At 45.9% G+C, this 27,141-nt stretch overlaps 1 protein-coding gene across 1 annotated transcript in view; it reads left to right on the plus strand.

The window, feature by feature from the left end:
• The window catches only part of BCAS1 (brain enriched myelin associated protein 1), a 101,188-nt gene extending 78,036 nt beyond the window's left edge, over nucleotides 1-23,152 (plus strand). Inside the window, 4 exon segments of the mRNA XM_019458112.2 lie at nucleotides 717-890; nucleotides 8,738-8,803; nucleotides 14,339-14,602; nucleotides 22,013-23,152. Of these exon segments, the coding sequence (XP_019313657.2) occupies nucleotides 717-890; nucleotides 8,738-8,803; nucleotides 14,339-14,602; nucleotides 22,013-22,087 (579 nt within the window). The 3' untranslated portion in view covers nucleotides 22,088-23,152.
• Nucleotides 23,153-27,141: the final 3,989 nt, after the last annotated feature.

Genomic DNA, 27,141 nt, shown 5'->3' on the forward strand with positions numbered 1-27,141 from the left:
GCCACAGTTGCAGGTAAATGTAGGGCACGTGATGGGAGATGTCACGGTCACCGTCTCTGAGGGTGGACCCTTAAGGAAACGATTCACTCCTGATTTTTACACAGGCTAGGTGTAAGTCACCTTGATGGCAGACCAAAGAGGCGGGCCTCCTGGAAGGGAGGGGCGTTGAGCATGTGATGGACGGCAGTCCCCAAGAGGGGCTTTCTGTCGAAGCCTTGAACCTCAGGCAGGAGGAATCTCGCTACTCCCAAGTCAGTGGATTTGGCATTTTTTTAGAAGTTGGCTGTTTGACAGCACATTATATGGCGGCACCTGGGTGGCTCAGTACGTTGAACATCTGACTCTTGATTTCGGCTCAGGCCATGATCTCATGGTTCATGAGATCGAGCCCGAGTCTGGCTCTGTGCTATCAGCAAGGAGGAGCCTGCTTGATTCTCTCTCTCCTTCTCTCTGTCCTTCCCCTGCTGGCATTCCCTCTCTCTCTCTCTCTCTCTCTCTCTCTCTCTCTCTCTCAAAATAAATAAATATAAAAGAAAAAGAAAGCCCACTATATGACATGAGCATTACTTCTGGAAGATGTGCCTGCGTAGAAATGATCATTGGCTCAAACCTGTAGCTACTCTGTGAAGAAGGGGGGACCAGGACCCCACTTTCTAAAGCCTCTTTTGGGGAATGTCTTTTTATTCACTGTCTTATTACCTGGCAAAATAATCCAGGTGGTGTGTGAATCACCAGTAGAGGTTGTAAAGTCCGAGGAAGTAGAATCAGCCTTACGAACGGTGGATCTCAACGAGGAAGGAGATACCACACCTGAACCCACAGAAGTAAAACTCAAAAGAGACGACCCCAGACCACCAAGAACCTCCCTGATGGCGTTTCTCAGACAAATGGTAAGCCACCTGCTTCCAGCACAGGAAACCTGAAATACCCAGATCAGCTTCCGAGAGCGAAGGACCCGAGCATCGTAGGTGGGGTGAGACACAACTGTGGGTGGTGTAGATGGGATATAAGTGGAATCTGAAAATTCCCTTTCATCCCTCTGACTCCATCACAGAGAAAGTCTCAGGTTATTGCTAATATTCCTTAATCTCTCCTTGACTCCTGCCAACTCCCTCTTTAACAAAGACAGAGCTGGCCTTGGGTCCTGAGCTGTGGTAGCCAACCGCACCTACCTGGAAGTCAGTATTGTTGTTCACTTTTAATTTAATTTATTTTTAAAGTTTCCTTCTGTGTATGGCAAATGATATTATTTTTCTCATTATGGTAATGACATGCTGTTTCCTTTGAAAATCTGTATATTTACATAAAGAACATAAGGCATTGTTTAGAGGACCAGGTAATAAATAGGCCAAGTTACATGTTGACGTTAGAAAAATTCTGAAAGTGACATGTGAGTCACACAAATGTGGACAAAGCCGATTTATAAATAGTTCCAGTTATAAAGTGGCAACATAATTTCTAATAGCGAGCACGTACAACTCGTTCCGTGCTTTTAGCTTGTATAAAATGGAAAGAATGTGGGCAGACGTGTTTTGGTGTCTATGAAGTGTCATGTACATGAAATAACTAAACATCCAAGAACTTAAATAATATAATGCAACAAAACCCAACTTGGTTGGAAGACAAAAAACAAAAACCCATGTAAAAGGTCATTGGTTTAATTCTCTTTTAATGAAAAACAAGAATTTCATTATAGTGTGCCGTTATTTTCAGGAGTCTTTGGGAGTTTAATCCTTTGAGAAAGCAACTCTCTGGTTTCACAGGCTCAGCCTGTTAAGAAGTTCTTTCTGGTCCACAACACAACACAACACAACACAACACAACACAGCACCACACAGCACAACGCAAAACCCATGCCAATGGGAGCTGAGGCATATTAAGGAGAACCCTGCCAGAAATTGTTGACAGGATTCATTTTCTCTTATCAGTGGATTCTCAGAGAGTAGGAAGTATACAGTAAGTAGCAATCAGCCTGTATGGCTGGGACTCCATGTACATTCCTTGTCATTTACTCTGCAATTTGGCGCTAAAAATGGGGATCAAGATCTGAGATTTTTCAACCAATTTTTATGCTATGTCAGGAAAGAAAAGAACATTTGGCCCGTTTCTGGCAACCCATCTACATTACAAATGGGATCCCCAAATAGCTCATCATAACATTGAGAGCGATCCAACTTTCCCATTTCTGGATGGAGTTGAGAGATACCCTCCCCCACCTCCCCGATAGCAAAGAGCATGATTTTCTCTTCCAAATAACCAACCTGAGACTTCTTTACTTAAAAGACAAGAAAATGCAAGAGATTCCAAATAAGGCATGAAAGACATCTAAACCACTCACTACATCCGTTCGAAACAAATCCTTAAATTCTAATGAGGTCTCACATTACTTAAATTCATCCTCCAGAGCTATCCTTTAGAGGTTTCTCGGGGATATTTTCTAGCAATACAACCTGGGTACCTCTGAACTGTTAGGGGAACAAACTGGAAACAAAAGAGTCTTTTCTAATTAATTCTCCCTAGGACAGGGATAGGAGTAGAGGAAGACACATTTTTCCCCAGCAACCCTCAGTGGATTCATAACATCAGGTCTTATAACGTCCATTGTTCTTAGTATCTACCGTGCATAGAAAGAGTTATGTCTGGAAGCCTGAACATTCTTCCCTTCTATTAAGGTTTGAACTCCAAACCTTCCATGATTTGGGGGATTCTTCCTAAAAATTCCAGATATCCTAATGATTTTTGTCTTGCAGTCTGCTTTGTTTTCCTTATAACAATATATTATCATTGTGAATAATTCAAATACACAGAAGACATGGCTTTCCAGCTCACCACATCCCCATCACTTCCTCTTGTCACACCCAGCCCAGCTCTCTCATTTATGTCACTGTCTCTGTCCCTCAGGGTATTTGGGGTTGCATCCCCAATGTAAAGCCACCTCGTTCTTTACAGCAACTTCACTGAATCCCATCGTCTAGATTTATCGTACTCAGATTAACCATTGCTCTCTTGATGGACATTTGATTTGTTTCCCACTTGTGGGACTTCATTTATGTATTTATTCAGCAAATAATTGTTGAGTACCCCCTACATTCTAGACACCGGGATACAACAGTGACCATAAATAGACGTGGCCCCTGTCCTCATAGAGAATAAGGCCTAATAAGGAAAACGGGTGTTTATTTTAATCCTAGGCCATAGGCAGTGAGCACACACCATGTGTCTCACACACACGATCAAGGTGCTTTGCGGACCTGCATGAACGTCCTTGTACACTTACCTTTATGCCTCTGTGTCATTATCCCCACAGCATGCAATCTTGGCTGTTGGCTTCAGCAATCGTTTTCAGGAAACACTTTTAGCTAACATTTCATGACTTCCAAACTAATCTGAAGTGCGGATTTATGCAGTAAATCCAAACCAAACCCTGCTGTAAGGACTTGAAAATAGAGACAACATCCGACTCATCACTGAGCTCTTTATTTTTTTATTTTTTGAGCCAAATAAGTGAATGTGTCAAACTGATTTGCTGCCCCATGGCAATGTGACTCATGGTTGCATATTTCTTTTAAACTAAGCGCATTGCCCAGTTCACTTCTAAGAGATGTTTTTCTTTCCGGAAATTAACCTCTCGTAAAAATAGAAATGAAGAGAATATCATTTTTCAAATAAGTATACTTCAGGGAAAATAAACAGAGTCACATAAAGTCCTTGCACTGCATTTGACACACGTAGATATATGCCACTTCACGAAAATCCAATGGGCTCCTACAGATTTTCAAAATACTTGCAAGAAATAGCTAAGACATCTGTCGTGCCCTACATAGGACAAGATCCTTATATGTATTAATTCAACTGTATGTCAAGAGATTGGGTATTTGAAGTGACAATGTATTTTTATAAAGTGAGTGGGTGGAGAATTATATTCATGCGCCCGCAAACCTCATAGGCAGATGAAACCATAAAGGTGGTGGATAGAAATACAGAGATAGAGATTTATAATTTGTCAATATTAATAACACCCTGTCCTGGAAAAGTGCTTTTCCTCCTCCAAACCATTATCACACGCTGTTTCATTTAATCCTCCTCCTGTCTCTTTCTTTAGACCATTAGTTTTGTAAGAAGTCTTTGTATTAAGACTATGAGCCTTAATATTGGGCAAATGTAAGACCGAAGGGGGAGACAGCCACGCAATAATGGTCTTTTGTGGCTTACATTCAATCTATAAATCTAGTAAAGCCTGTTGAAATGTACCCTCTGGAGGAAAAAGGGGATGGTTTGTGATGGTAATTGTAAAACAAAACAAAAACAAAAACAAAAACCAAAAACAACAGTCTCCTAGCTAAAGTTCTTGATCTCAGATTCTTCCCTGAGTATTGAACTATGAACACGCAGTTTCTCTTCAAGAAAAGGTTTCTGAAAGTAGCATTTGTGTGGGCAATTCCTGTCTCCACAGCAGCTGGCATTCCTTCCTACCCTTAAAGGGGATTCTGTGGCCATTTGGCACTCTCGGTTAATAATAATAATTAGTAAGAATGGCTGCTGTTTATGTATCACGTGCAGGCAGCATGGCCGGCACTATGCTAGCACATTGCTTGCGTTATCTCATTCATTAATGTAAAAACTCTGTGCAACACATTCCTGCCCCTCTGTGCTCAGAAGGGCATGAGGACTCAGAGTGTTTTAAGTGATCTGGTCAGAATCACAGAGCCGGTAAATGGCAGAGCCAGAATTCAAACTCAGGTTTTTGTTCATTCTAAAGCTTACTCTTATACTCATGTTATTGCGGCTTCCTGTGCTCCTGGAAAGTGATTTTCTGTGAGAGTAAAAGGAGGTAGAACAACCATCACCCCGTTTTTGTGATTCTCCTAGTAGTGTTTCCTGGGGAAACATCTTTCTGTGCTGGGCTTATCTGAAATTACAACAAGGCAAGAGAGGGGAGAATTAATACATGATTTGCATAAAGCTCGGATGTACGTTTTCTGAATATATTTGTCATTAGAATGAGAATTTACCTTGGCTGTGTAATTTTGTCTGATTGTCCAATTCCGTTTCAAGTGAGCATCTTGATAAAACACAAAGGTTGGGACGCATAGCCTTTGTTGATTCTGGATATTTCTAGCCGGTGTAGTTCCTTAGATTTGTTCCAATGAGGCAGAGCTAGTAAACAGTCTTGCTGATAGACTCACACTAAATTAAAATATCTGCCCAATTCTTTTTTTTTAATGTTTATTTGTTTTTTGGGTTTTTTTTGAGAGAGAGAGAGAGAGAGAGATTGCGAGAGAGAGATCAATCATGAATGGGGGAGGGGCAGAGAGAGAGAGGAAGACAGAGAAGCCCAAGCTCCATACTGTCAGTGAAGAGCCGATGCGGGGCTCAAACTCATGAATGGTGAGATCATGACCTGAACTGAAGTCAAGAGTCAGACGCTTAATCAACTAAGCCACTCAGGCGCCCCATCTTCCCAATTCTTTTAAATCTCAACTTCAGTGGGATTAGAGATCCATCAAAATACACTTGTGTTCCTTTCAAAAAAAATGTGAAGTGACCACCAAACATTTCCACTAGAATTTTGACTAAGTAATATATGTCGGAGATGCCTCAAATGTTCCTTAGAGTATCAAGCTATAGGAATGCGTGACATGGTGAAAGAAATAAAAATGACTTTATTACTATGCAAAGCTTGGATGTCACAACCAGATTCCATCTCAACACCGCAGGCTGGATGCCCTAAGGTGCTGTACTTTGGCTCTCATGAATAAAAATAAAGCTCTGGAAGAAAGTTGCTCGGTACTGAACTAGAAAATATCTGAAATTACTTGGTGGTCTTCAAACTGTTCTTTAAAGTATTAGATAGATAGTCCCTGAAAAAATGTGGGGTTCCTTTCAACAGTAGCTCTATTTTTGACAGCTGGAGAAAATGAGCGTCTGTGGTTATGGTCTTTGGACTACAAAGCCCAAAGTGAACTATTTGAATTGGTCTCTGAAAGAGGACTCAGCAAAGAGGAAAGAAGAGGGATAGAAAGAAAATGAAGGAAGGGAGGGAGGGAGGAAGGAAATTGTTCTTAACTGCTGTTATTGAAAGTACCTCAAATGGACTGAATAAGACCCTTAGTCTAAACTCACCATACGGTCACCTTTGATTAATACAGCTTTATCTGCCTCAAAATGAGAGAAAACAGAAAAACCATAGAAAAGCTTGAGGTATTCCCTTCTTTTTTTTTTTTTTTTTTTTAAGAAACTGAACTTCTTTGCCATGATCTCCCTGGCAGCCTGAGGGGCTGTTTTCAGGACGCTTGCCTAGACCCACCGCTGCCAAGAAAGCTTCCTGATTCAATCCAATTTCTCCTCCAAAGGTTAGCAAGGAAAGGGATGGAAAGAAAACAGATCAAAACCTTAAGCTGGCAGGGGACCTACCAGATACCAAATTGAAGCCACTGAAGAGAAGTTACGAGTCTCTCTCAGGGAGGAAAGGTGGCACCAGGGCTGTGCCTCCCAGTGTCCATTCAGGTTTAGCTTAAAAAGCCACTTTGTGTGTTTGGCTGCCTGTTTTTGCCATTCAGAATTACCTGACCAACTAATGAATTTGTGACTCCATATTTCAAAGGACGCCAGGGAACGTGTTTGGGCAGGAAGGGCTCCTAATGACGGCCTGAATTCTGGAGGCAAAGGAAATCCCAAAGCGGTAAAACCTTTGGATGGGGCGAGGAGGCTGACTGAACTGTTTATAGGGAGAGAAACTGTAAGCAAGAGACTCCATTTCTTTTTCTACATGTTCTCAAGCAAAACTGGCCCTTGTAGAGCAATGGAAAAGACTCAAGAGGAAGAAAAAAAAACCCACTTTCCATCTACAAGGATCTAAAGTTTATGTAGAGGACAAACAGATCTTTCTTTGCCTTTGGGTTGAACACCTTGGTGAAGCCCATGAGGTAATGTCCCTAAGAAAAGTATCTGGAACTTCCAGATCCCAGGGGTTCAGGCTGAAGAAAGATCGCTTCCATTCCTAACCAATTAAAAAGCTCGCATCAAGGTTCTACGCTATGCCAAGCTCTGTAAAGGTTGTTTCTGAGGTAGGAAAGGACCTGGAAATTCCCATTCTGTGTGAAACCACTGACGGTCCTAGTGGGACTACTGAATCAGAGCAGTACCAAGTAATATTTAAAGATGAGCATGATTGACCTCTGAGGGTGGGCACGTCCCACAGACCTCCCTATTGGAGATTCGTCAACCCGCATCTTATCCAAGCTCCTGCCATTTTTCTAAATTGGGGAGCTTCATAGTGGACGCTCGATACATATGGGTTCATTGAATGGTATCTCCTGCCTTATAGGGGAGGCAGTTAAGAGGGTGGAATAGAGTGATTGCCCGGAGTCACATCCTGACTCCCTAACATGCTAGTTCCGTGACCCATGCTAGTTTCTCTGAGCTTCCATTTTCTTGACTATAAAACGAGGAAAAGAACAGTATTCCTCTATCTTGAGGCTCTGCATGATGAATAAATGAACCAGTGTGGGTTACTGCCTCACTGGAGCGCCTAACCCTTAGTAAGCACTCCAGGAAAAGTTAGCTTTCATAAATAACAATTTTTATTATCTTTACTAATAGGACTACCGTACCCCAGATGACAGAGGCATATAATATTAATCGATCAAAAAATTATTTGAGTGCCTTTGATGTTGTTAACTGTTCTCTGATGCAGGTGTTATGGATCCTTGCCATCTGCTGGCAGAACAGCTAAGATAATTAACAGTGGGATCTGAAGTCTTCCTGTTTGCCCCCCATTGCTTAACCTGTTTCCTACACCCCCTCCCTCCAGCAGGGGAGGAGGAGACGATTAGCGATGACTTAGTGGTTTAATGTGGGAATGAAACCTGAGTCAAAATTGTTGATAAGAGCGGAGCAGTTCATTACCGGATTTCTTAGGTGCTTTATCGGGCATCGGGCATCGGGCACAGAGCATCACCGAGTCCATAGTTGAACCTGCAGTCCCCAGTATTGGTCGGCGTTTGTCTATACCAGTTAGCTGAAAGCAGTGATGCTCACACTGAGACGTGTCTCACCTGAAGGGCTTGTCAAGTACAGGTGGCTCGGCCCCAGCCCTGAGAGTTTCTGACTCTGTAGATCTGGAGTGGTTCTCAAGAACTGGTACGTCTAACAAACTCCCAAGTGATGCTGAAAGCTGTGGTCCCAGGAACGTGCTTTTAGAGCCTTTCGCCGAGAGTCAGTTTTAAGGAGCCAAACCTATGAATTCAGCCTGTCCATCTCTGTCACTGATGCCACAGGCCACAGGGGTCACTAAAATGGAAAAGAGGGTGTTCCACATGCCCCATGTCTCTGCTAGAGGAAAAAACACAAGGAAACATTACCACCTATGTGTTACCAAGAAAAGCCTACCAATGGTTGAATTGTTCATTCATTCAATACATTCAGCCATCTCCTGGTTCCAACATTAGCACGCTGATCATCATTTATTTATCCCAGAATTCCCTAACCCCAGGGTTTAAGACTTACGTTGTTGTTGTGATTTGGGGAAACCAACACTCGAATGTAATCGGACTCTGGTTGGAAGCCACATGGAAATCACGCATCTCAGTTGGTCTAGTTGGTCTTCCAACTGCAGAAGTTGACGTTGCATCTCAATCATGAATGACCGAGGTCAGCCATTCCAGAACTCCCCTTGCCTTGTCCATGTTGCTGTGCTTGTAGTAGCTGAAAGGCCGTTGTCTGTTTGTTATTTTAGTCAGTGAAAGGGGATGAAGGGATCACCCACTCAGAAGAAATAAATGGGAAAGACTCCAGCTGTCAAGTAAGTGACCTGTCAACTCTGTTCGGTGGTGGGGTTAGCCTGCATGCCCTTACTTCTTTCTAGCCTAGTTCCCAATGCAATTCTCAACCACAAGGCGGCTCATTTACCGACTCTAGGTTGAGCGCTTGCTGTACCTGAGGCACTCTCTTGGGCTCTACAGACACATGCACGAACAGGCTCGAGTTTTCAGCTATTTCTTATTTAACACTTACTTTTCCACCTCTTCTCCACAGAGCAAACCCCTTCCCATCCTTCAAGTCTTGCCTGAATGTCCCCTCCTCAAAGAGATGTCCTATTTCCACCCATCATTGTTGTGTCTTGTTCTTTTACTTCGTGGAATTTATGACACGTTGTAGTAAGTCATCTGTCTACTCGTTATCCGTCTCCTCTACCCCTTTCTTTCTGTGTCTGGAGCAAGGGAGGGGCCTCTTCTAATTTTCCATCGCACTGCGTGGTGCCTGGCATATAGTAGGAGCTATTTCTTTGAAAAACGAGTGAAGAAACATGGGATCGTGTGGTTTTTTCCATTATTTTCTCCACTCTAGAGAAACACAGCTAAGACATGTTGATAACTCCACATATTCATTTCTTTAAATGGGGTCATCTCATGCTCCATACCCTATTTTATAACCTGCACTCTTTCTTCACTTAAAAACACACCTCCACGAAAATCTCAATAAGTATTCTTCAACTAATTTTTGCAACACAGAGAACTGGTTAAGAGCAGAGCTGCTGGCTCAGATTGCCTGCGTTTGAACCCTGGCTTTGCTATCTTTTACCTGTGTGACTGAAAACAAATTACCCAATGTCTCCGTGCCTCAGTTTCCTCACCTATATCACAGAGCTAGGAAAAGCGCTGCCTCACGGCACTGTCATACTTAGATGAGTCAGTGTACGTAAAGCACCTGGAAGTCCCAGCACGGAGGACGCGATGAATGTTAGTGGCCGTGCGAATCAGCACGGGCTGCCATACCAACTGTCATAGATGGAGTGGTTTAACAACGGAAATTTGTTTTCTCACAGTCTTGGAGACTGGAAAATCCAAGATCAGGATGCCAGCAATGGTTTGGTTCCTGGTGAGGAGAGCTCCTTCCTGGCTTTCTGACAGCCGCCTTCTCACTATGTCCTCACATGGTGGCTTTTATAGGGACACTAATCCTATTGATCAGGGCCCCATCCTTCTGACCCCAGTTAACCTTAATTACTTTCTTACTCCAAATACTTTCACACTGGGGGTTAGGGCTTCAGTCTGGGGAGCCATAGCAGTTGCTATTGTTTTGTTACTGTTACTTATTATGCCGCTGATAAGAAATTACCACCCTACAGTATTTGTTCTTATCACACACGCAAATGGACAGCAGTGACTACCATTCATTATATTTCCATGACCATAATACTTGGATTATCCTATATATTCCAGCAGGGAATATATTGCTTTTTGCTGCATTCAAATTACTTCTGTTTTTCTTTTTCAACTTCCTGCTGTGCTTGTCCCCAAACGTGTTCTCCGGACCACTGGGAACCAACACTCCTCGAGTTAACTATCTTGGAAACACAATACATGTACTTTATTCCATATGAAAGTTTTAAACATAATTGTACATTTTTGTCTAGAATGTGAACGTGAAACAGTTTTGCCGATCGTCTTGGATGCAGACTTGAGGAGACGGATGTGTGATCCTTGAGAGAATGATAAATGCTTTGTTTAATTTGGGGGATGGGAAGAGACCTTCTCTGTTCCCTTCAGAATTGTCCTCTCAGAGTTACGAAAAGTCTCGGGTGATGATTCTAGGAAAAGGAGCCCAAGGCAACTCCCAGTTGAGGTGTGCCTCAGGGTCTGAATCAAACGGGATGTTCCCATGACCTTGTCCCCCAACTACCAGCCAGTGTCACTCAGTTCTACAAGAGGATACACTCAAGATGACTCAGATGAGAATAATTTGTGTGATAAATCCTGAGACAGAGTCAAATCCCAAGCAAAGATTTTAAATCATCTACATTTAATGACGAAGCAATCATCGCACAGTTTAGATTCTTAGCTTACTCTGAATGTAAGGAACCAGCCATCTGTTATTTCCAGGAGTTAGTGTCTAAGCCATTAAAAAGAACATTTAAGCCCTAATAGCAGTGGTGTAATTATGCGGTAAATGGACCTGATCCACTGAAAGCGCCCCTCCTGAAAAAAATCAATGTCCCGTGAAAGCTATTGACGTGTGGGCACTTCTCACTCCCCACCCCGCAATGATTTGCCGAGGGAAATAGTGTAGAAACATCTGGAAGGCAAGTTGCCGGTCATCCATTCAACCCTTTTTGGTGGAGACTTACTATGTGTCAGACGAGGTGCTGGGGATAAAGCCATGGAGGACAGAAGAGTGCTGTTCTCCAGAGCTCCCCTTCCAGCAGAGGGAGGCAGACGGAACGTTCTCAAGTGAGCCAAGAAACCCCCAAGATTAATGCAAGCATGAAGGAAACACAGCCATGTTTTGTAAGAGAGGGGTAGATTGTCTAAACAGGGGCCACTGCCCCAGGGAGGTGACATCTAAGCTGAGACTTGACGGGAAAGAAGAGGCTGTCACGTCAAGCCCCGCAAACGTCCTGAGCAGGAATTACAGCAAACGTGAGGCCCCCGTTTTGAGAATAAGCTTGTTCACGGAAGAAGAGGAGACCGTGTGGTCAGAGCAGAAGGAACAGAGGAAAAAGGGATTAGAGGCGAGGTTGGGGAGGCCCAGGGACACTCCACTCAACAAACATTTGCCGAGTCCCTTGTCTGCCCCCGGCTCTCGGACCCACACGGAAAGAATCTGTCAGGAAGGATCACCGTGGACAACGTTGGGTTGGGATGACGGACTCTTCTCAGTCGGCCTGGGTACGCACCATGAGGTACGATGAGGCCACCGTGAGGTACGATGTCTTCTGTGACTGCCCCACAGATGAGGAAGCTGAGAGACCCAACAATTCATTCCAGGTCACCCAGCAAGGGTGTGAAGGGACCCAGAGCCCACTGTGTGCTTTCGGCTGCAGACGCTAAGCCCTTAGCCAATAAGTGGATCTCAAATCTTCTATACGACAAAAACTGTCAACGCGGTGTGCAGGTGGCTTGTGGCCTTTCTGAAGAGCATCACGGCGGGCGTTTCTGTCTCCTTGTGCAAGGGTACCTGCTCTCGGGGCTTTGTTGCCCTTGGACCTCTGTGTCTTGACTTTTGCTACGACTTTGGCACGTGGGGTCTGACGGAATCGCTCAGCATCTTTGGGATGCCCTGGGTGTTTCCTTTCTCCAAGGAATCCTGCCCTCCACGGGGCTGCGACCTACGGAGCCTTTGGGGACGGGGCAACCTTCTCTCTTCTTGCTTATTTCTCAGGGCTACACTTGATACTGAGGGGGAACTTTGTCCAAGAACTTTTCAACTGGGGGACAATATGTAACTTTTACAAATCATAAGTTGTGAGCGTGTATTCTGTGTGTCCCATGCGGCCCCCGGGGGTGCTGGGGCTGTGGTTTTCTGTGAGCAGGGCTTTAAAACTTCTTTTAAATAATTTATTTATTTTTAAAATTTACATCCAAGTTAGTTAGCATGTAGTGCCACAATGATTTCAGGAGTAGATTCCTCAGTGCCCCTGACCCATTGAGCCCATCCCCCCTCCCACACTCCCTCCAGGAACCCTCTGTTGGTTCTCCATATTTATGAGTTTCTTATGTTTTGTCCCCCTCCCTGCTTTTATAGTATTTTTGTTTCCCTTCCCTTAGGTTCATCTGTTTTGTATCTTGAAGTCCTCATATGAGTGAAGTCCTATGATTTTTGTCTTTCTCTGATAATTTCACTTAGCATAATACCCTCCAGTTCCATCCACATAGTTGCCAATGGCAAGATTTCCTTCTTTCTGATGGCCGAGTAATACTCTATTGTATATATATATATATATATCCCACATCGTCTTTGTCCATTCACCCATCGATGGACATTTGGGCTCTTTCCATACTTTGGCTACTGTTGATGGTGCTGCTATAAACATGGGGGTTCATGTGTCCCTTGGAAACGGCACCCCTGTATCCCGAGGATAAATGCCTAGTAGTGCAATTGCTGGGTTGTAGGGTAGTTCTATTTTTAATTTTTTGAGGACCCCCCCATTCTGTTTTCCAGAGTGGTTGCACCAGTTTGCATTCCCAGGGCCTTAAAGCCTTGAAGTCAGTATCTTAAACTTGACATATTTTGCATTTAAAACAATTCCTTTTCAAGTTTCCATGTGAAAAATACAAGATTTCACAGCACTAGGGCCGCAATCCTGTAGAGCATCTGGCTAGGTCGGAACAGCCATTGCCCCTTTAAACAGGGCATGTGATAAGTCGCCACAATCCCCTCCAACTCCAGTTTTCTCCCCAACATCAAAGCCGGCGTTGCTTGAACTGGTGTTTTTCTTACACTAGAAAAATAGTTCTTATGTCGCTTTCCCAATGGGGGTGTAAAGTCTCCATGTGATTATTCTTACCCCAGGCCTCTGGCATGTTTTAATTTATCTGTGTGGCCCCCAACTATGGGAAAAAGGCTTCTACTTCACAGATATTTTGTTATCTGTAATTTACCTAGCATTTGCTAGAATTTTGGATTTTACAGCTTCCTCCCTCGGAATTATAAGGAACCAAGCAGGATTGCAAAAATTTCTCTGTAGCATGAAAGCTGTACATTCAAAACTAAAAATAAAACACTCCTCTTCTTTCACCACTGTTTTATAAGTGAAAGCACACTTTCACACCAGAAACCACGATAGACGTAATCAGGAAGAAAAGAATAGGCATCACCCAGAAAAGAGTTGTAAGTGGAAGAAACGCTCTCAAAGCTGGCTTAAGCTCAAAAGGGCTTCAGGAACAGCTAGATCCAGGGACATATGTGATACCATCAGCTTATAGACTCTTCCTCTCTCTCTCTCTCTCTGTCTCTCTCTCTCTCTCTCTCCATCTCTCAACTTTGCTTTCCTATTGGCTTCCTTTTCAAGCAGATTTTTTTCCCTAGAGATGGTGCTGGTCTTGGAAGCTACACCTTCAAACCCAATGGAAAGAGGGCCGACCTCTCTCTTGATTGATTTAGCAAAGCTCTGCGATTGGCTCAGTTTCTAATGTGTGTTCAGCCACTCTGAACCAATCACAGCAGCCCAATCACGTGCAAGGCTCTGATATCGCCAGGCCCCAGCCACAGGGGTGGAATAAGTTTGTCTGACATGAAAGAGAGGAAAGGGAATCCTGGTTCCCCAAGGAAAACGCAAGTTGTAGTCCCAGGAGAGGGAGGAAAGAATACTGGCTGGGAAAGCATAAATTAGTGAGTGAATTATTAGATAAACAAATAAACATCCCCTACTGTGACCTTGAACCATAATGAGGATTCGCACATTTTTTCTTAATTTTTTCCCCCATCTCGTCCAGGATGCATGAAAACGTAGACACCCTCCAACACTTGAACACCTCCGTTTTGACACGTTTATTCACCTGCTATGGAGACTTGTCTTGCAGCTACTAAATATGCGTTTTGTTTGAACTTGCTGTAGACATCGGACTCCGCGGAGAAGGTCATCACGCCCCCGGAGCCGGAGCCGGCAGGGGCGGGCCAGAAGGGCAAGGAGGGTTCCTCCAAAGACAAGAAGGTGGCGGCTGAGGGGAACAAGCAGAAGAACAACAAGCAGGACGCCAAAGAGCCCGCCCAGTGTGTGGAGCCGGCCGTGGTGGAGGTGAACTCACTGCAGAACGGGGACAAGTCCCAGAAGAGACCGGAGAAGCGGCGACAGTCCCTCGGCGGCTTCTTTAAGGGCCTGGTAGGTGGATTGTGCGACTCTTCTTTTTGGGATCTTGGGCCGGAAGTGTGGTGCCCGCCTTCAGGGAGGGACTGGCTTGGACATTGGCCCCACAAATACTGACGGAGCACCTTCTATGTGCCAGGTGCTGTGCTAGGCACGCAGAGCGAGGTGGACACAGACATCACCCACCTGCAGGGTGTGGATTGATGGGGGCGGGGGGTACTGAGTGCAGGGAGAGCCAGGAGGTGAAGGGAACCTGAGCATGAGGATGTGGCCCTGCCCTGGGGTTGAAAGGAGTAACAGGGAAGGCTTCTCAGAAGAGGTGAGCTCTAAGGTGGGGCCTCAAATTAGCCTGTGCAGGAGGAGGCAAGGGGAGGTCTGAAGGCGCAGTGCGTTCCTGCCTATGGAACAGCAGGTGCGTGGGGGTGCTGGAGAGACAGCACGGAAGCGAAGTTCAGTCTGGCTGGAAGAGAGCATAGGAGGCAGGCACGGGTGGTGATAAGGAGCACCAGGGTTGGTCTGTGGCCAAAGGGAGACCCGAAGTATTTAAACCAGGAAACTGCTGTGAGCCCGATCTTGGGTGTTGGGGATCCACAGGCGACCAAAAATTAGCTCCTTCCTTCCAGAGAGGCCTACACAGGGGTGAGCAGAGGCCAGACATTCAATAATCGATTAACCTTTGGGTTATTTGTGTCTATTCGGTTCTTCTCCGTCTCCTGCCCGAGACTGTTAGCCTTGGGAGGGCAGTGGCCATACTGTCACGGGCAGACGTGCTGTCCTCCGCAGCGTGGTGGGTAGAGCATAGTAGACACCCCGTAAGTGTTTGTTGAACGGATGAAGGCGTAGATGAAGTGAAATACGACGCCGGTAAATGTTTTATTATATAAGTCCTGGCAAACAAGGAGAGTCTAAAGGTCATTAATCAAATGATAAGCGCGGTAATCAAGCATCCATTCGCAGAAGCCACAAGCGGAGTCATACCTAGACCCCGCGGGAATGTGGCTGGAGCCCATAGAGGAGGGCACGGAAATAACATTGAGAGTAGCCGTGGGGCCGGGGTTCACTGGGGTAACCTTCATGTCGTGATAGAGCTGGGGGTAGGGACATGGTCTAGGATGTGCCCGAGACCAACTGATCGCTCCTGATTGCCCTGGTCCCTGAATATCTGTTGGTATTGTTGACTTCCGACAGATGGAGGCTGGAGAGTCCGATGGTTCCCCTGGGCCCAGCTTTGGTCTCCAAATATCATCTGTGGGAAGCCTGTTAGAAATGCAGCGTCTCGGGCCCCAAGTTTAAAGTCTTAAGATAAATGCCATCACATTTCCATCTGGTCTCAGTGTGTGTATAGAACCTCAATGTGAGGCAATGCCCGAAGTCAAGCTCTGGGGCTGTTTGGAAAAGGGAAGCCTGGCCCAGAGTCCCTCCATCACCCCCAAGCCTCCAGTGAAAAGCTCTTCTCCAGTTCTTAAGAGGTGAAGGAGACCAACCACCAAAGGAGGGGGTGTCTGAAAGATTGATCGTGCTTTGGGTGGTTTTGCTGGAAAATTTGTCTCCATTCTCAGCTCTCGCTCCTTGGAGAGGAGTGTAAACCCTAATTGCACTTTTCTAGACATTTCCAAACGACTACTACCCAAAGTTCTGGTTGAACCATTCCCTGCCAAACCACAGTGCACAGGGTGGCATAGGGCATGGGGAAGGTGCTGTTCTAGAAAGGTTCTGAGCTCACGGGCCCAGTCTTTCTTGTTGGTTTTGGTTGGTTTTTTGGGGGGGTTTCTTTTCTTTCTTTTTTCTTTGTTTTGGTCGGAGGCTCATGGGGGTGTTCTCTGCATATCCCCTTACCCATGGCACCCCTGGACGTGACAGGATGGCTCTCGTCCAATGGTTCTGAATCAGTGATTTTATTTGTGGGGGACGCTGGGCAACGTCAGAGACCGATTTGCTCGTCACAACTAGGAATCAGTGCTATTGGGATGTTGTGGGTAGAGACCAGGGACCTTGCTAAATGTCCCATAGTGCACAGAACAGCCCTCCATGACAAAGAGGTATCCAGCCCAAAGTGCCAATGGTGCCACGTAGGACAGTAGAAAGGACAGAACGGTGCCGAGGAGTCTGTGCCGTGAAGACAGGCAGCTTCACTTACTCGAGTCCTAGACCTACCACTTCCTACCTGGCTGTGTGACCTTGGGCTAATCACGTAACCCCTCAGAGCCTCCGGTGTCCCTTAAGCAAAACTGAGGTGATGATTACAGCTACCATTTGAGGGTTCCCATGAGAATCAAATGCATATATGCCCTACGGGGGGCGCCTGGGTGGCTCAGTCAGTCCCACTCTCGATCTCGGCTCAGGTCATGGTCTCACAGTTGGTGGGTTTGAGCCCCGCGTTGGGCTCTGTGCTGACTGTGTGGAGCCTGCCTGGGATCCTCTCTCTCCCTCTGTCTCTGGCCCTCCCCCGCTCGTGCACTCTGTCTCTCTCAAAATAAATAAATAAACGTAAATACACACACAGACGCACACACACACATGCACACACCCTACTGGATCCAGCACCTGGCACGAAGCAGGAGTTCTGTAGTAGACGCTCTCATCTCCCTGGCAAGTTTTATGGGACCTTCCGTGTGGACTGGAGCTTAACCCCCAGCAAAGGGGGGACATCAGCCCACGTGGCTCTCACCTTAAACCCCCCCCAGGACTCCTTTCCCTGCATTCCCTTCTCCCTCCGTTCACTGCCACCTCTCTCTCTCCCTCCCCAAGACCATCTGCCCCAGTCAGTTCCCCAAGTTCACCGCCAGCCAATCCCTGCTCGCTCTGTGCCCTCCCAGCGAGGTGGTCTCTGCTCGGCTCCTTCCTTCCCCCTCCTCCAGCATGCTGCCTGAATTCTAACAGGGAGCAGCCTCCTGAGCAGTTCATGCGACGTCTGAAAAGAACTGGAAGGAAGCCTTTAGAACTCGGCAGGTGCAGCTGTTTGCAAGCATTTGGTTTTTGAGCAGAGGGACTTCGTTCACAAAGCAACTGAGAACCTTCACGCGTGTGCGTGCGTGTGCATGTGGGTGTATACACACATACGTGTGGACATAGAAACACATCTACTTGACCAACACGGAGCCCTGATTGCAGGGGGAGTGGGCTCCCCACGCCGTCTTGCCCAAGAACCCCCTAGCTGGTGGCCCCCCCATCTCTGCCCCTGTGGGAGCCCCTGAGACACCTTTATGTAGCGTTAGAAGATTCTGTGCCGTCCCATCTGCACGTCTTACAGAGGAGGCGGTGGGGATTGGAAAGAAAGCAAGGCCCGCTCTTCGTTCCCCAGGGGCCCCTACCTGTCATCGTTGCCCGTCTCCCCTGGGCACAGGCTGAACTGAGGCTTGTGACAATTAGCTCCGTTACTCCGCCCAGGGCTTGGAAAGAGCAGTGGTGCGCGGGATGGAGCCTGGACGACAGGTGATCTGAGGTCCGGATTCCCAGTCCAGGTGGCCAGTCCGCTGCTACATAAGCTGGCCCTGGCTTAACTTGGAGCCGGTTTGCACATCTGTAAGACTGGCTACTAATCACTGCCCCCCCTCACCGGGCTGCTGAGAGGGACCCGGTGGCAGTGGATTTGGTTCGGCTGGTTGTAAACCGTGAAGCACCGTCCTGATACACCAGGCAGGACAAAGGTGGCCTCCAGGGGCTCTGATCGCCAAAGTCCATGCCTGAGGCGGCCAGAGGGGGAACGTATGTGAGCGAAGAGACCTGGGAGGGGTCTGTGGCAACTGGAAAAGCAGGTGCCCCATCTAAAAGGGGGCACCGCCCCTCGGTCCCAGTCATTTATCGCCTTGCAGGTTTATGGGTCCAATATGGCAGGTCTTCTCGCTTTTCAAGAGAGAAGAACAAAAGTGCGGATGGTAATGTGAAACATTTCATTTTTATTTTTTTTAATGTTTTTTACTTAGTTTTTGAGCGAGAGAGAACACTAGTTGGGGAAGAGCCGGCGGGGGGTGGGGCGGACAGAGGATCTGAAGTGGGCTCTGTGCTGAGAGCAGAGAGTCCAACGTGGGGCTCAGACTCACAAACCAGGAGATCATGACCTGAGCCAAAGTCAGACAGGCCACCGACCGAGCCACCCAGGTGCTCCAAGGCATTAATCTCTAAATGTCAGCATTTAACTTAAAACCTAAAAGAAGAAAATCTGTTTGTCATAACCCATTTACAAGCCAAGTTCAGCTCAAGACAGCCACTTAGCGAGCTGAGTTTGATAGACTCAGCCCATCAAGACCCTCAGCACTGGGGCACCCGGGGGGCTCAGTTGGTTAAGCATCTGACTCTTGATTTTGGCTCAGGTCATGATCTCACAGTTCATGAGTTTGAGCCCCGCACCGGGCTCTGCACTGACAGCACGGATCCCGCTTGGGATTCTCTGTCTCCCTCTCTCTCTGTCCCTCCTCTGCACGTGCTCTCTCTCTCTCTCTCAAAATAAATAAACTTAAAAAAAATCTAATAAAAAAATTTAAAAAGACCCTCAGTACCTGAAGGAATAGGACCTCTGGAGGCTAAGGCTGAGTGTCAGGGGGGAGGCCTGTGTGAACCAGGACAGACAGCAGCACAACGGAGGGCATGCTGGGTGACGTGGGGACAGAAGGGATCATTTTCCCCAGGGCCAGCCTAAGTCCAGCCCTCGAGAAGCTCGTCCCTGGATTTGCACCCAGCTCTACCACTCAGTGGCCACGTGACCTTGGACAAGTCGCCTTCCTGAGTTTCAGGTCCCTTATCAATGGGCCGATTCGGTCACAGAGTTAGCCCGAATGAAATGAGATCAGATATGGCAACCTTAGAACCATCCCTGGGATGTTGTAATTTGTCAGGGGGGAACAGCGATTTTTATTCTTACGATGATTATTATGATTCTTCTTCAGTCAGCCCCTCCCTAGGCTGTAAAGATGCAGGTGAGTGAGAGGCCACCAAGTGTCCAGCAACTTTGTGAGTTAGGTGTTCACGGTGCAAGGCAGACGGCCTGGCTGGGAGCCACCTAGAGTGCAGGACACGAGCTCAGGACTCGGGCACACGGGACACAGAGCTCGGGTCCACCACTTCCTGGTGGAAAACGAGTGACTTGAGCTCACTGAGCTCTCTCCTTTGAGTTGATAATGACAGTGATGATGGGGTCAGCTCCAGAGGATGCTGGGAGGACCAGGGTGACCTCACGAATGAGACAACAGGCTCACAGACAAGGGATTGATCAGAGGTCAGGAACCTGAGAGGGACGGAGCCGTCCTCGAGCTTTGAGTCCCAACTTTCACTACTCCGTGTTGGCCTCTCCTCTTCGTCTTCCCAGACGGACACGGCGTATTGCAGAGAGTAGGTGATCCATACGTGCTGTCCCGTGAATGAACGAATCCAACAAAAAGCAATCACAGTAACTCTTTTAGAGCACCTACTGTGCGACAGCACTTCGCATACGCTCACATCTCCTCTGCACGGGCCTCCCTGCGAAGCTCCGCTGGTAAACTTGAGGTGCACGGGGTTAAGGCAACTTGACCAAAGTCAAGCAGTCAGGAAGTGGCCGATCTGGACTTCAAAACCCAGCGATCTGATGCCAGCGGTAAACTGCACTGCATTGCATTCTCTACAGAACATGCTTTCCACTGTACTACTCTGCATTACACTATGCAACATATACCGCAGTACGTTGTACTGTATACGCACCATATACGCACCCTGTGTACATCCTATGTGTTGTACTGTACTAAGCCATGCTATATTAGTAAGCCATGCTATATTCACGATACCATTACACTATTGTCCTACACTGTGTGTTGTACTATCATATCCTAGACTGTGTATGCTCTACTATACTACATTATACGACATGATACTATGTGTATTACTAGGCTATATACATATACTAGGCTATATACATATATAAATATGCTTTATAATAGCATATTATACTATTCTACCCAATATTATACTATACTGTAGTATATATGCTATTGCATACTACACTGTGCTACATACACTATACCATACTATATTTATTGTATTATATTACCCTATATATATATATCATCTGTATTATATAATATATACTATACTATTTGTACTATGCTATACTATAATATGCCATGCTACATTTAATACACTAGATTTCATTATATGCATACTCTACAATATACACCATCCTATATTATGCCATCCTATATTACATAATACTAGCTTGTACTATGTATATATACTATACTATATATACTTTATTATACTATTATTTATAGTATGTATTATACTATACTATATTACACTGTACTATACAACTATATATACTTTGCTATATCACACTATCTCATATAAATGTATATATACACACACACACATATACACACCTTACTGAAATATATATACTATCCTATATTACACTATCATTGGCCTATACTACATATACTGTAAAACAGGACCAACAATAAAATACCCCTTATATATGCAGCAACATGGATGAATCGCAAATCCATTATGCTATATGACAGAATCTGGACTCAAAGGCTATGTACTCTGATTCTGTTGATATGATGTCCTGGAAAAGCAAAATTCTAGGGATGGAGACAGATCAGTGGTTGCCGGGGTCTGGGGGTTGGGGCCAGGGGTTGACTCCAAAGAGACTCAAAGGGGATCTGGGGAGTGGTTGCACTACGCTATATCTTGATTTTGGTGGTGGTGACATGACTACTTGGGTTGGTCAAGGCTCACAGAACTGTACACAAAAAGGTTGATTTTATTGTATATACATTATACTGGGCAGAAAAGGTAAAATAATAATAATAGCAATAGTAATAATGATACTTGACTCAGAGTTTATTCCATTCAGGTGGAGGAGACAGATATCAGGGCATAGATAATAAGATCATTTCAGACGGTGATTATGTTTCATAAAAAGTTAAGCAGGGCAACGTGTTTCACAAGTGATCGGACGGGGTAACTAAAGCAAGACACAACTGTGAAGCATTCTTCACAGCGCAGGTAGTGTTCTAAGTACCTCACAGGTATGAACTCACTTTATCTTGGAGCAACCCTCTGAGACATTGTATTGTCCCCATTTTAAAGATGGAGAAGCTGAGTTTACAGAGGTAGATAAGGGGAGCCTGTCTGGCTTAGGCGGGAGAGAACACAACTCTTGATCTCGAGGTGGTGAACTCGAGCCCCACTGGGTACAGAGATTACTTAAAAACTAAATGAAAAAAAAAGAGTTAAGTAATTTCTCCAAGATTTCGCAATGCTAGAAAGACTATAACTGGGCATTGCACTGCAACATCTGACTGGTGGCCATTCTTTTATCCACCACTCATGAAAAAAGTGCATTTGTTTAGCTCAACACCTGGCACAGAGTAAGCGCTAAAGAGACGGCAGTCGTTGCCCTTGATGGTTCAGCCTTTCATTAGGGTGCAACTTCTTTCTATTTTTCTCCAGGGACCAAAGCGGATGTTGGACGCTCAAGTGCAGACAGACCCTGTATCCATCGGACCAGCTGGTAAAACCAAGTAAACAAATTACTACAGTTCCCACCAAGTTGTCCTGCACCAAGATGTCTTCTCCCTACTCCGTTTCCTCCCCCAGCCCACTCCATGTACATAGTCTTCTTCTCGTGGCCATCAAATGAAATTCTGCCTACAAATTAAGCCTGAGCTGTTGTATATTGAGGTGTATTATTTACGTCTCGGGTCCAATCTTTTCCGGTAAATGACCGTAAAGATGGTTTAGCAGGTTAACCGGTTAGGTCAGAAGAGTTGAAGGTTGCCAAGCAGAGAGCGGAGGGGGCGGAGGAATGCATCCTGGCGAAGTTACGAAACGTGGCAGTGGTGAGTAAGTTGCAGAGGGAATTAAGTTCTGTAGTACGTGCAGGCTCCTCTTCTGAGCTCCAAGAGGAGAGACAAAAATCCGGTTAAGTTCACATTTGGAGGAGGGACAACATGGGCTCTGTGCCGGGAGGTTGCCAATTTCCTGAAATGGAATGTGTGGGGAATGGAAAAGGAATGAATACGAGTCGCTTTTCGAATAGGGTCCTTGAAAGTTATTGATGAGAGGGAAAAGATTGACCGCAGAGGGTTTGAAATGATTTGGGAAGACGGCTGTGCTCAGTGATGAGGGCAAGGATTACAACTTCAGGGGAAAAAAAAAAAAAGGCACAAAATAAATGAAGTTGCAAGTTTACTTTGCGACACAAGGGGGCACCGAGGTCTCCGTTTTAATCCTGCGTCCTGTACTAGCAAAGATTTGGTCTCCACATCTTACATTATTAATGCTTCTCAGATGGCTGAGGGACTTCCTTCATCTGTTCTGTCTGACACTTATCTCAAAGTCTGTCTGTAATTTCCTAATGTTTCAGGATGTGCTCCGATAAAACCCTCCCCATAACCCCAGTTAATAAAAAATTTCCAGAAGATTATTCAAATACCCGAGGTTTTTTTTTTTTTTAATACGTGTACAGAGGAGTAAATAGGACCATGAGTCTATTAAAATGTAATTCAAAGTAGCATATGATTGATTGATATCATGTATACTGTACCTTTCTTTTTCTGATTTAATAAAAAAAATACATTTACATCTAAAGCATCTTTTAATTTTCAACTTTTAAAGCAGGTCTCTTGTCCTCTCTGAGACGCCTTCATCTTCCACAGCATGAAATCAGTGCTCTTCCTCCATTTTGTTTTCCTTCGCAGATGCTCCTAGATTTTTCCCCTTGTATATGGGCACGTACACATGCAAATGTGTACACACATATATTTGCATGCACACACTCCCACTTACATAAAAGTCCTGCCTTAGGCCAGGCTGCCTGGAGTAGAGCCTGAGATAGGGACTCAGAAGCATGTGACATGCTTCTGGTCCAGGGAGGACCAGGAGGGGGGAGGGAGAGGAAGTGAACAACAGGGCAGGGGAGGGAGCTGAGCAAGGATTGGTCTCAGCTGGAGTTGAGTTCCATCCTGATCCCTCAGGGGGCTCTGGAGCCAGAATTGCACACTGCAGTTGGGTTCTATCTTGAGCCAAGGGGGTCAGCCTTTGTACCCTTGTTGATGAGTCACGGGCCACCCTGGGAAGCGGTGGGACAGGCCCGGTGCTCCCACTAAGCTGAGAAGCTGGGATCCCATAACAGCTAGAGGAGAGGGGCTGGGCAGAGTCCATTACAGATATGCACATGGTATTCAGATATGTGTTCATTCCCACGTAGGGACACGTCCATACATATAAACATGCTTTACATGCAGAAATGCACAAATGCATGCACGCATTCATACTTCTATATTACATACAGGAATAAATTCATGAACATATCCATAATCACACATACAAACAGGCACGTGTAGCAAACACAGATTCGCACATACGCGCTGGCTTGTGCAAAGCCGTCACGCGTTGATCTGAAGTAAACATTGAATATGCTCTTCTGACAAGTCTTACATTAGGAAAATAAAACCATTGCTTTGGCCAAAAAAAAAAAAGAAAAAAAAACAAGGCACTTGGAAAATGCATTCAGGAAAAAAATGGTATCTCTAAAAAAGCAGATGGGGGGGAGGGCGTGGCGTCGGCTGCTGCTGTGGCCAGCTAGCTGTCAGCGTGGATGCCCATTGCTAGGTTTCAAATAAAGATCAGAGGTCTTTTCCTTGCAGCTTTCCCTTTAGCCTCTTCGGATCTGCTGCTCCAACCTGGAGATCAGTGTCTGTGACTCACCCGGTTGAGAATGACCTCATGCCGCCTCCTGTCTGAATGCTTAACTTGGCGCAAATCGGGAAAAAGTCCTTTGGGGAAGCCCTTACTGGCTGGGTGACTTTCCTCCACCAACATCATCATAGAACACAGGGCCAGGCAGCTGTTTATTCCTTTGTCCCCAAACGCCAGGGGGGGCGCCTAGTGTGACCTTTGGTGAGCTCTGGGCCGTAGTCGTCCATTGAGAAAGGTGACAGTTTCATTTGCAAGTTTCACCTCGCTGGGCACAGGGGCTTTTTGCCCTGATGAGAAATGCCCCCAGGCAGGGCTGAGTCACTAATGCAGAAGGAGCCCTCCTCCCATCCCCCCCACCTCCCTGGATTTAAAAAAAAATCTTAAATGAGTTCTTTGCTGAGAACCTCTCTGCAAACCCAACACTTTCTGTAACCGTTTCATATCGTCCTGGCCAAAAAAAAAAGAGAGAGCAATCTTTTAATGAAATTGCTTTGGTTTTTTTGTTATTGTCATTTTTAAAAGGCAAGAAAACTGAAGCCAGAGTAGACTCGGAAAATGACTTATTTGGGAGATTTGAAATCTAGTAGTAGCCTCAGAAGTGCGTTAAAACCCCATTTTTGGGTTTTGAGGGTTTGCTGTGTGTGTGTGTGTGTGTGTGTGTGTGTGTGGTTTGTGTGGTGTATTTTGTTTTGTTTTTTAGTTGGGAGCTCGTTCCTGGTGCGTTTACAGACAATACTAATTTCCATGCCTCCCGCTGAACTCCTGTGAAAAAGAGCAGAGACTCCCCAGATGAGCTCAGGAGAAGGCTCTCGGGTCTCAAAGAGCCTTGAGGGACCCAGAAGGGCCACTTGGAAGGCAGAGCTGTGCACGTCGAGACGCGAAACACACTCTCTGAAACCGAAAGGGAATTATGGCCTGCAGGAGGGGCCGGAGGGACCTCGTTAAAAATTTACAAACTCATTTATTTATTTACTTTTTATTTTTAGGTGCACAGGGAGGTGTGTCTTCTCCAGTGTCAAGAGGAAGTGGCCCTTCCAAGAACTGAGCTTTTGAGCCGACATGGCCGCCACTGGGGGAAAAAACAAAAACAAAAACCAAACAAAAACAAAAACAAAACCCACTCTGCTTTTCAGTTGCAGCTGATGGTGACTTTTGGACTGATATCCGTAAAAGAGTTCATTCAAACGCGTGCTTGTTCTCAGCAGCCCGTGAGGTCCCTCGCGAATTCATCATCTAGGGGAGGGGAGGCCTGCCTAAAGAAATGCCAAAAACGGAGGGAAAAGAGAAAGAAAGTTAAGTTCTTCGGTTTTTGTTGCATTCCCCCTGCTCTTTTCTTGGAGCAAGCTACCCAGGATTTCAACACGCACACGCACACGCACACGCTTGAGCCGGACTGTCCTTGTTTGCTTGCAAACAGTCCAGAGGCAATGGCAATGGAGCCCCATTAAATCAGACTCCAAGAGACTGGAATCTGTGTCCCGCTGGCTCCTTCTCCGACTGCCCCCCCACCCCCAGAAGGGAACAGATTTCTACAATCCGGACCTGACAAACGCCACTTCTTAGGCCAAATAGTCCCACGTGGATCTTAAGCCACAAAAAGGTAAATCAGCTAGCCTTCCTACTTTAAAGACAATTTTGGAAAGGAAGATGATTTCAATTATTAACTCACCCAAGCCGCAGACGCAGGGCATGCGCTTTGCAGAATGGCAAGAATGATAAGGGTGGGTTTTAAGCATCCTCTGCGTGTCCCTTTTGAAGCCTTCTTAAAAGGGGGTCCGCGCGGGGAGTAGAAATACGTCTCTGCATGCTAGACCTTCCTCATGCCATCAGTGAACACGAAGTGGCCGACTGGAAATTAACAGGCTCCATTAGGGGAGGAAAAAAAAAATTACTGAGCAGCAAATTCTGTAAATTTGTAATTCAGATCTTAGCGCTGGCCTGAAAACCGGTTGGGATCTAACCCTTTGCATACATTGGTGTTCTGGGGAGCTTAACCCTTTCGCCTCTGTCTCCTCTCCCCAGAGAGCTACTCATTTGGTCTTCTCTATCCCCTGGCCCTTTAACTGGCCTTGGCAGGCATAGCAATCCGGGCAATTTTGCAGAAATAAGGATAATAATAATAATGCTTCACATTCTCACACTCCGCAGTTTATAGAATGCTTTCTGAATACATTATCTAATTTAAAGCTGTCTGCCCCTAATGGAACTTAATTGCCACCTTTGTTATAGTTTATTATGAGGACACTGGCGTGCACCTGTATGCCTTTTTTGTTTTTTGTTTTTCTCCAAAGGAGTACTTCTTGACAAAATGGCCCCAGCTGCTTTTCTGCCAATGGTCGCCACTGAAGGAGCTCATTGCTTTCCCGTTGGGCTCTCACTCACGGATGCTGTTGTTTAAATCTGGCCACATGGGGGAGTTCTAGAACATAGGGTGCTACCATCTCCAGCCAAGCTCTTTTCCCTGACTCCCTAATGAGGAAGGAGGTCGGGCCAAAACAGCTCTTAAGAATGTGTTTGTTGATGAACTTCTAGAAAGCGGTCAAGTTTAGAATAAGAGGGCCAACCTGGGCAAGTCAACTGCCTTGGGTGATTCCCAGGCCGCCAGGCAGAGATAGAGTTGGTTGGTTGGTTTTTCCATTCTTGTCAGCTTCGTCTGGAAAGAGGCTTAAGAAAGGATATTGTGATTGCAAACCATTTAGGTTGGTGTCACTGCAAAGCATATAAATTACCCTCACCAGCTTTTCATGCCCCACGACACAGCCTTACCTCTCACGTCTCTACACGCAACTAGCGGGCAAGTGACTTGACTTCTCAGTTTCCTCCCTAAACAATGGGACAGTCTTAGTGCCTGTTTTGCGGAGCTGGCGGCTGGTGCATAA

This window comes from Panthera pardus, unplaced genomic scaffold, assembly GCF_024362965.1.
Source record: "Panthera pardus isolate Hobbes unplaced genomic scaffold, ASM2436296v1 HiC_scaffold_25, whole genome shotgun sequence".
NCBI classification, from domain to species: Eukaryota; Metazoa; Chordata; class Mammalia; order Carnivora; family Felidae; genus Panthera; species Panthera pardus.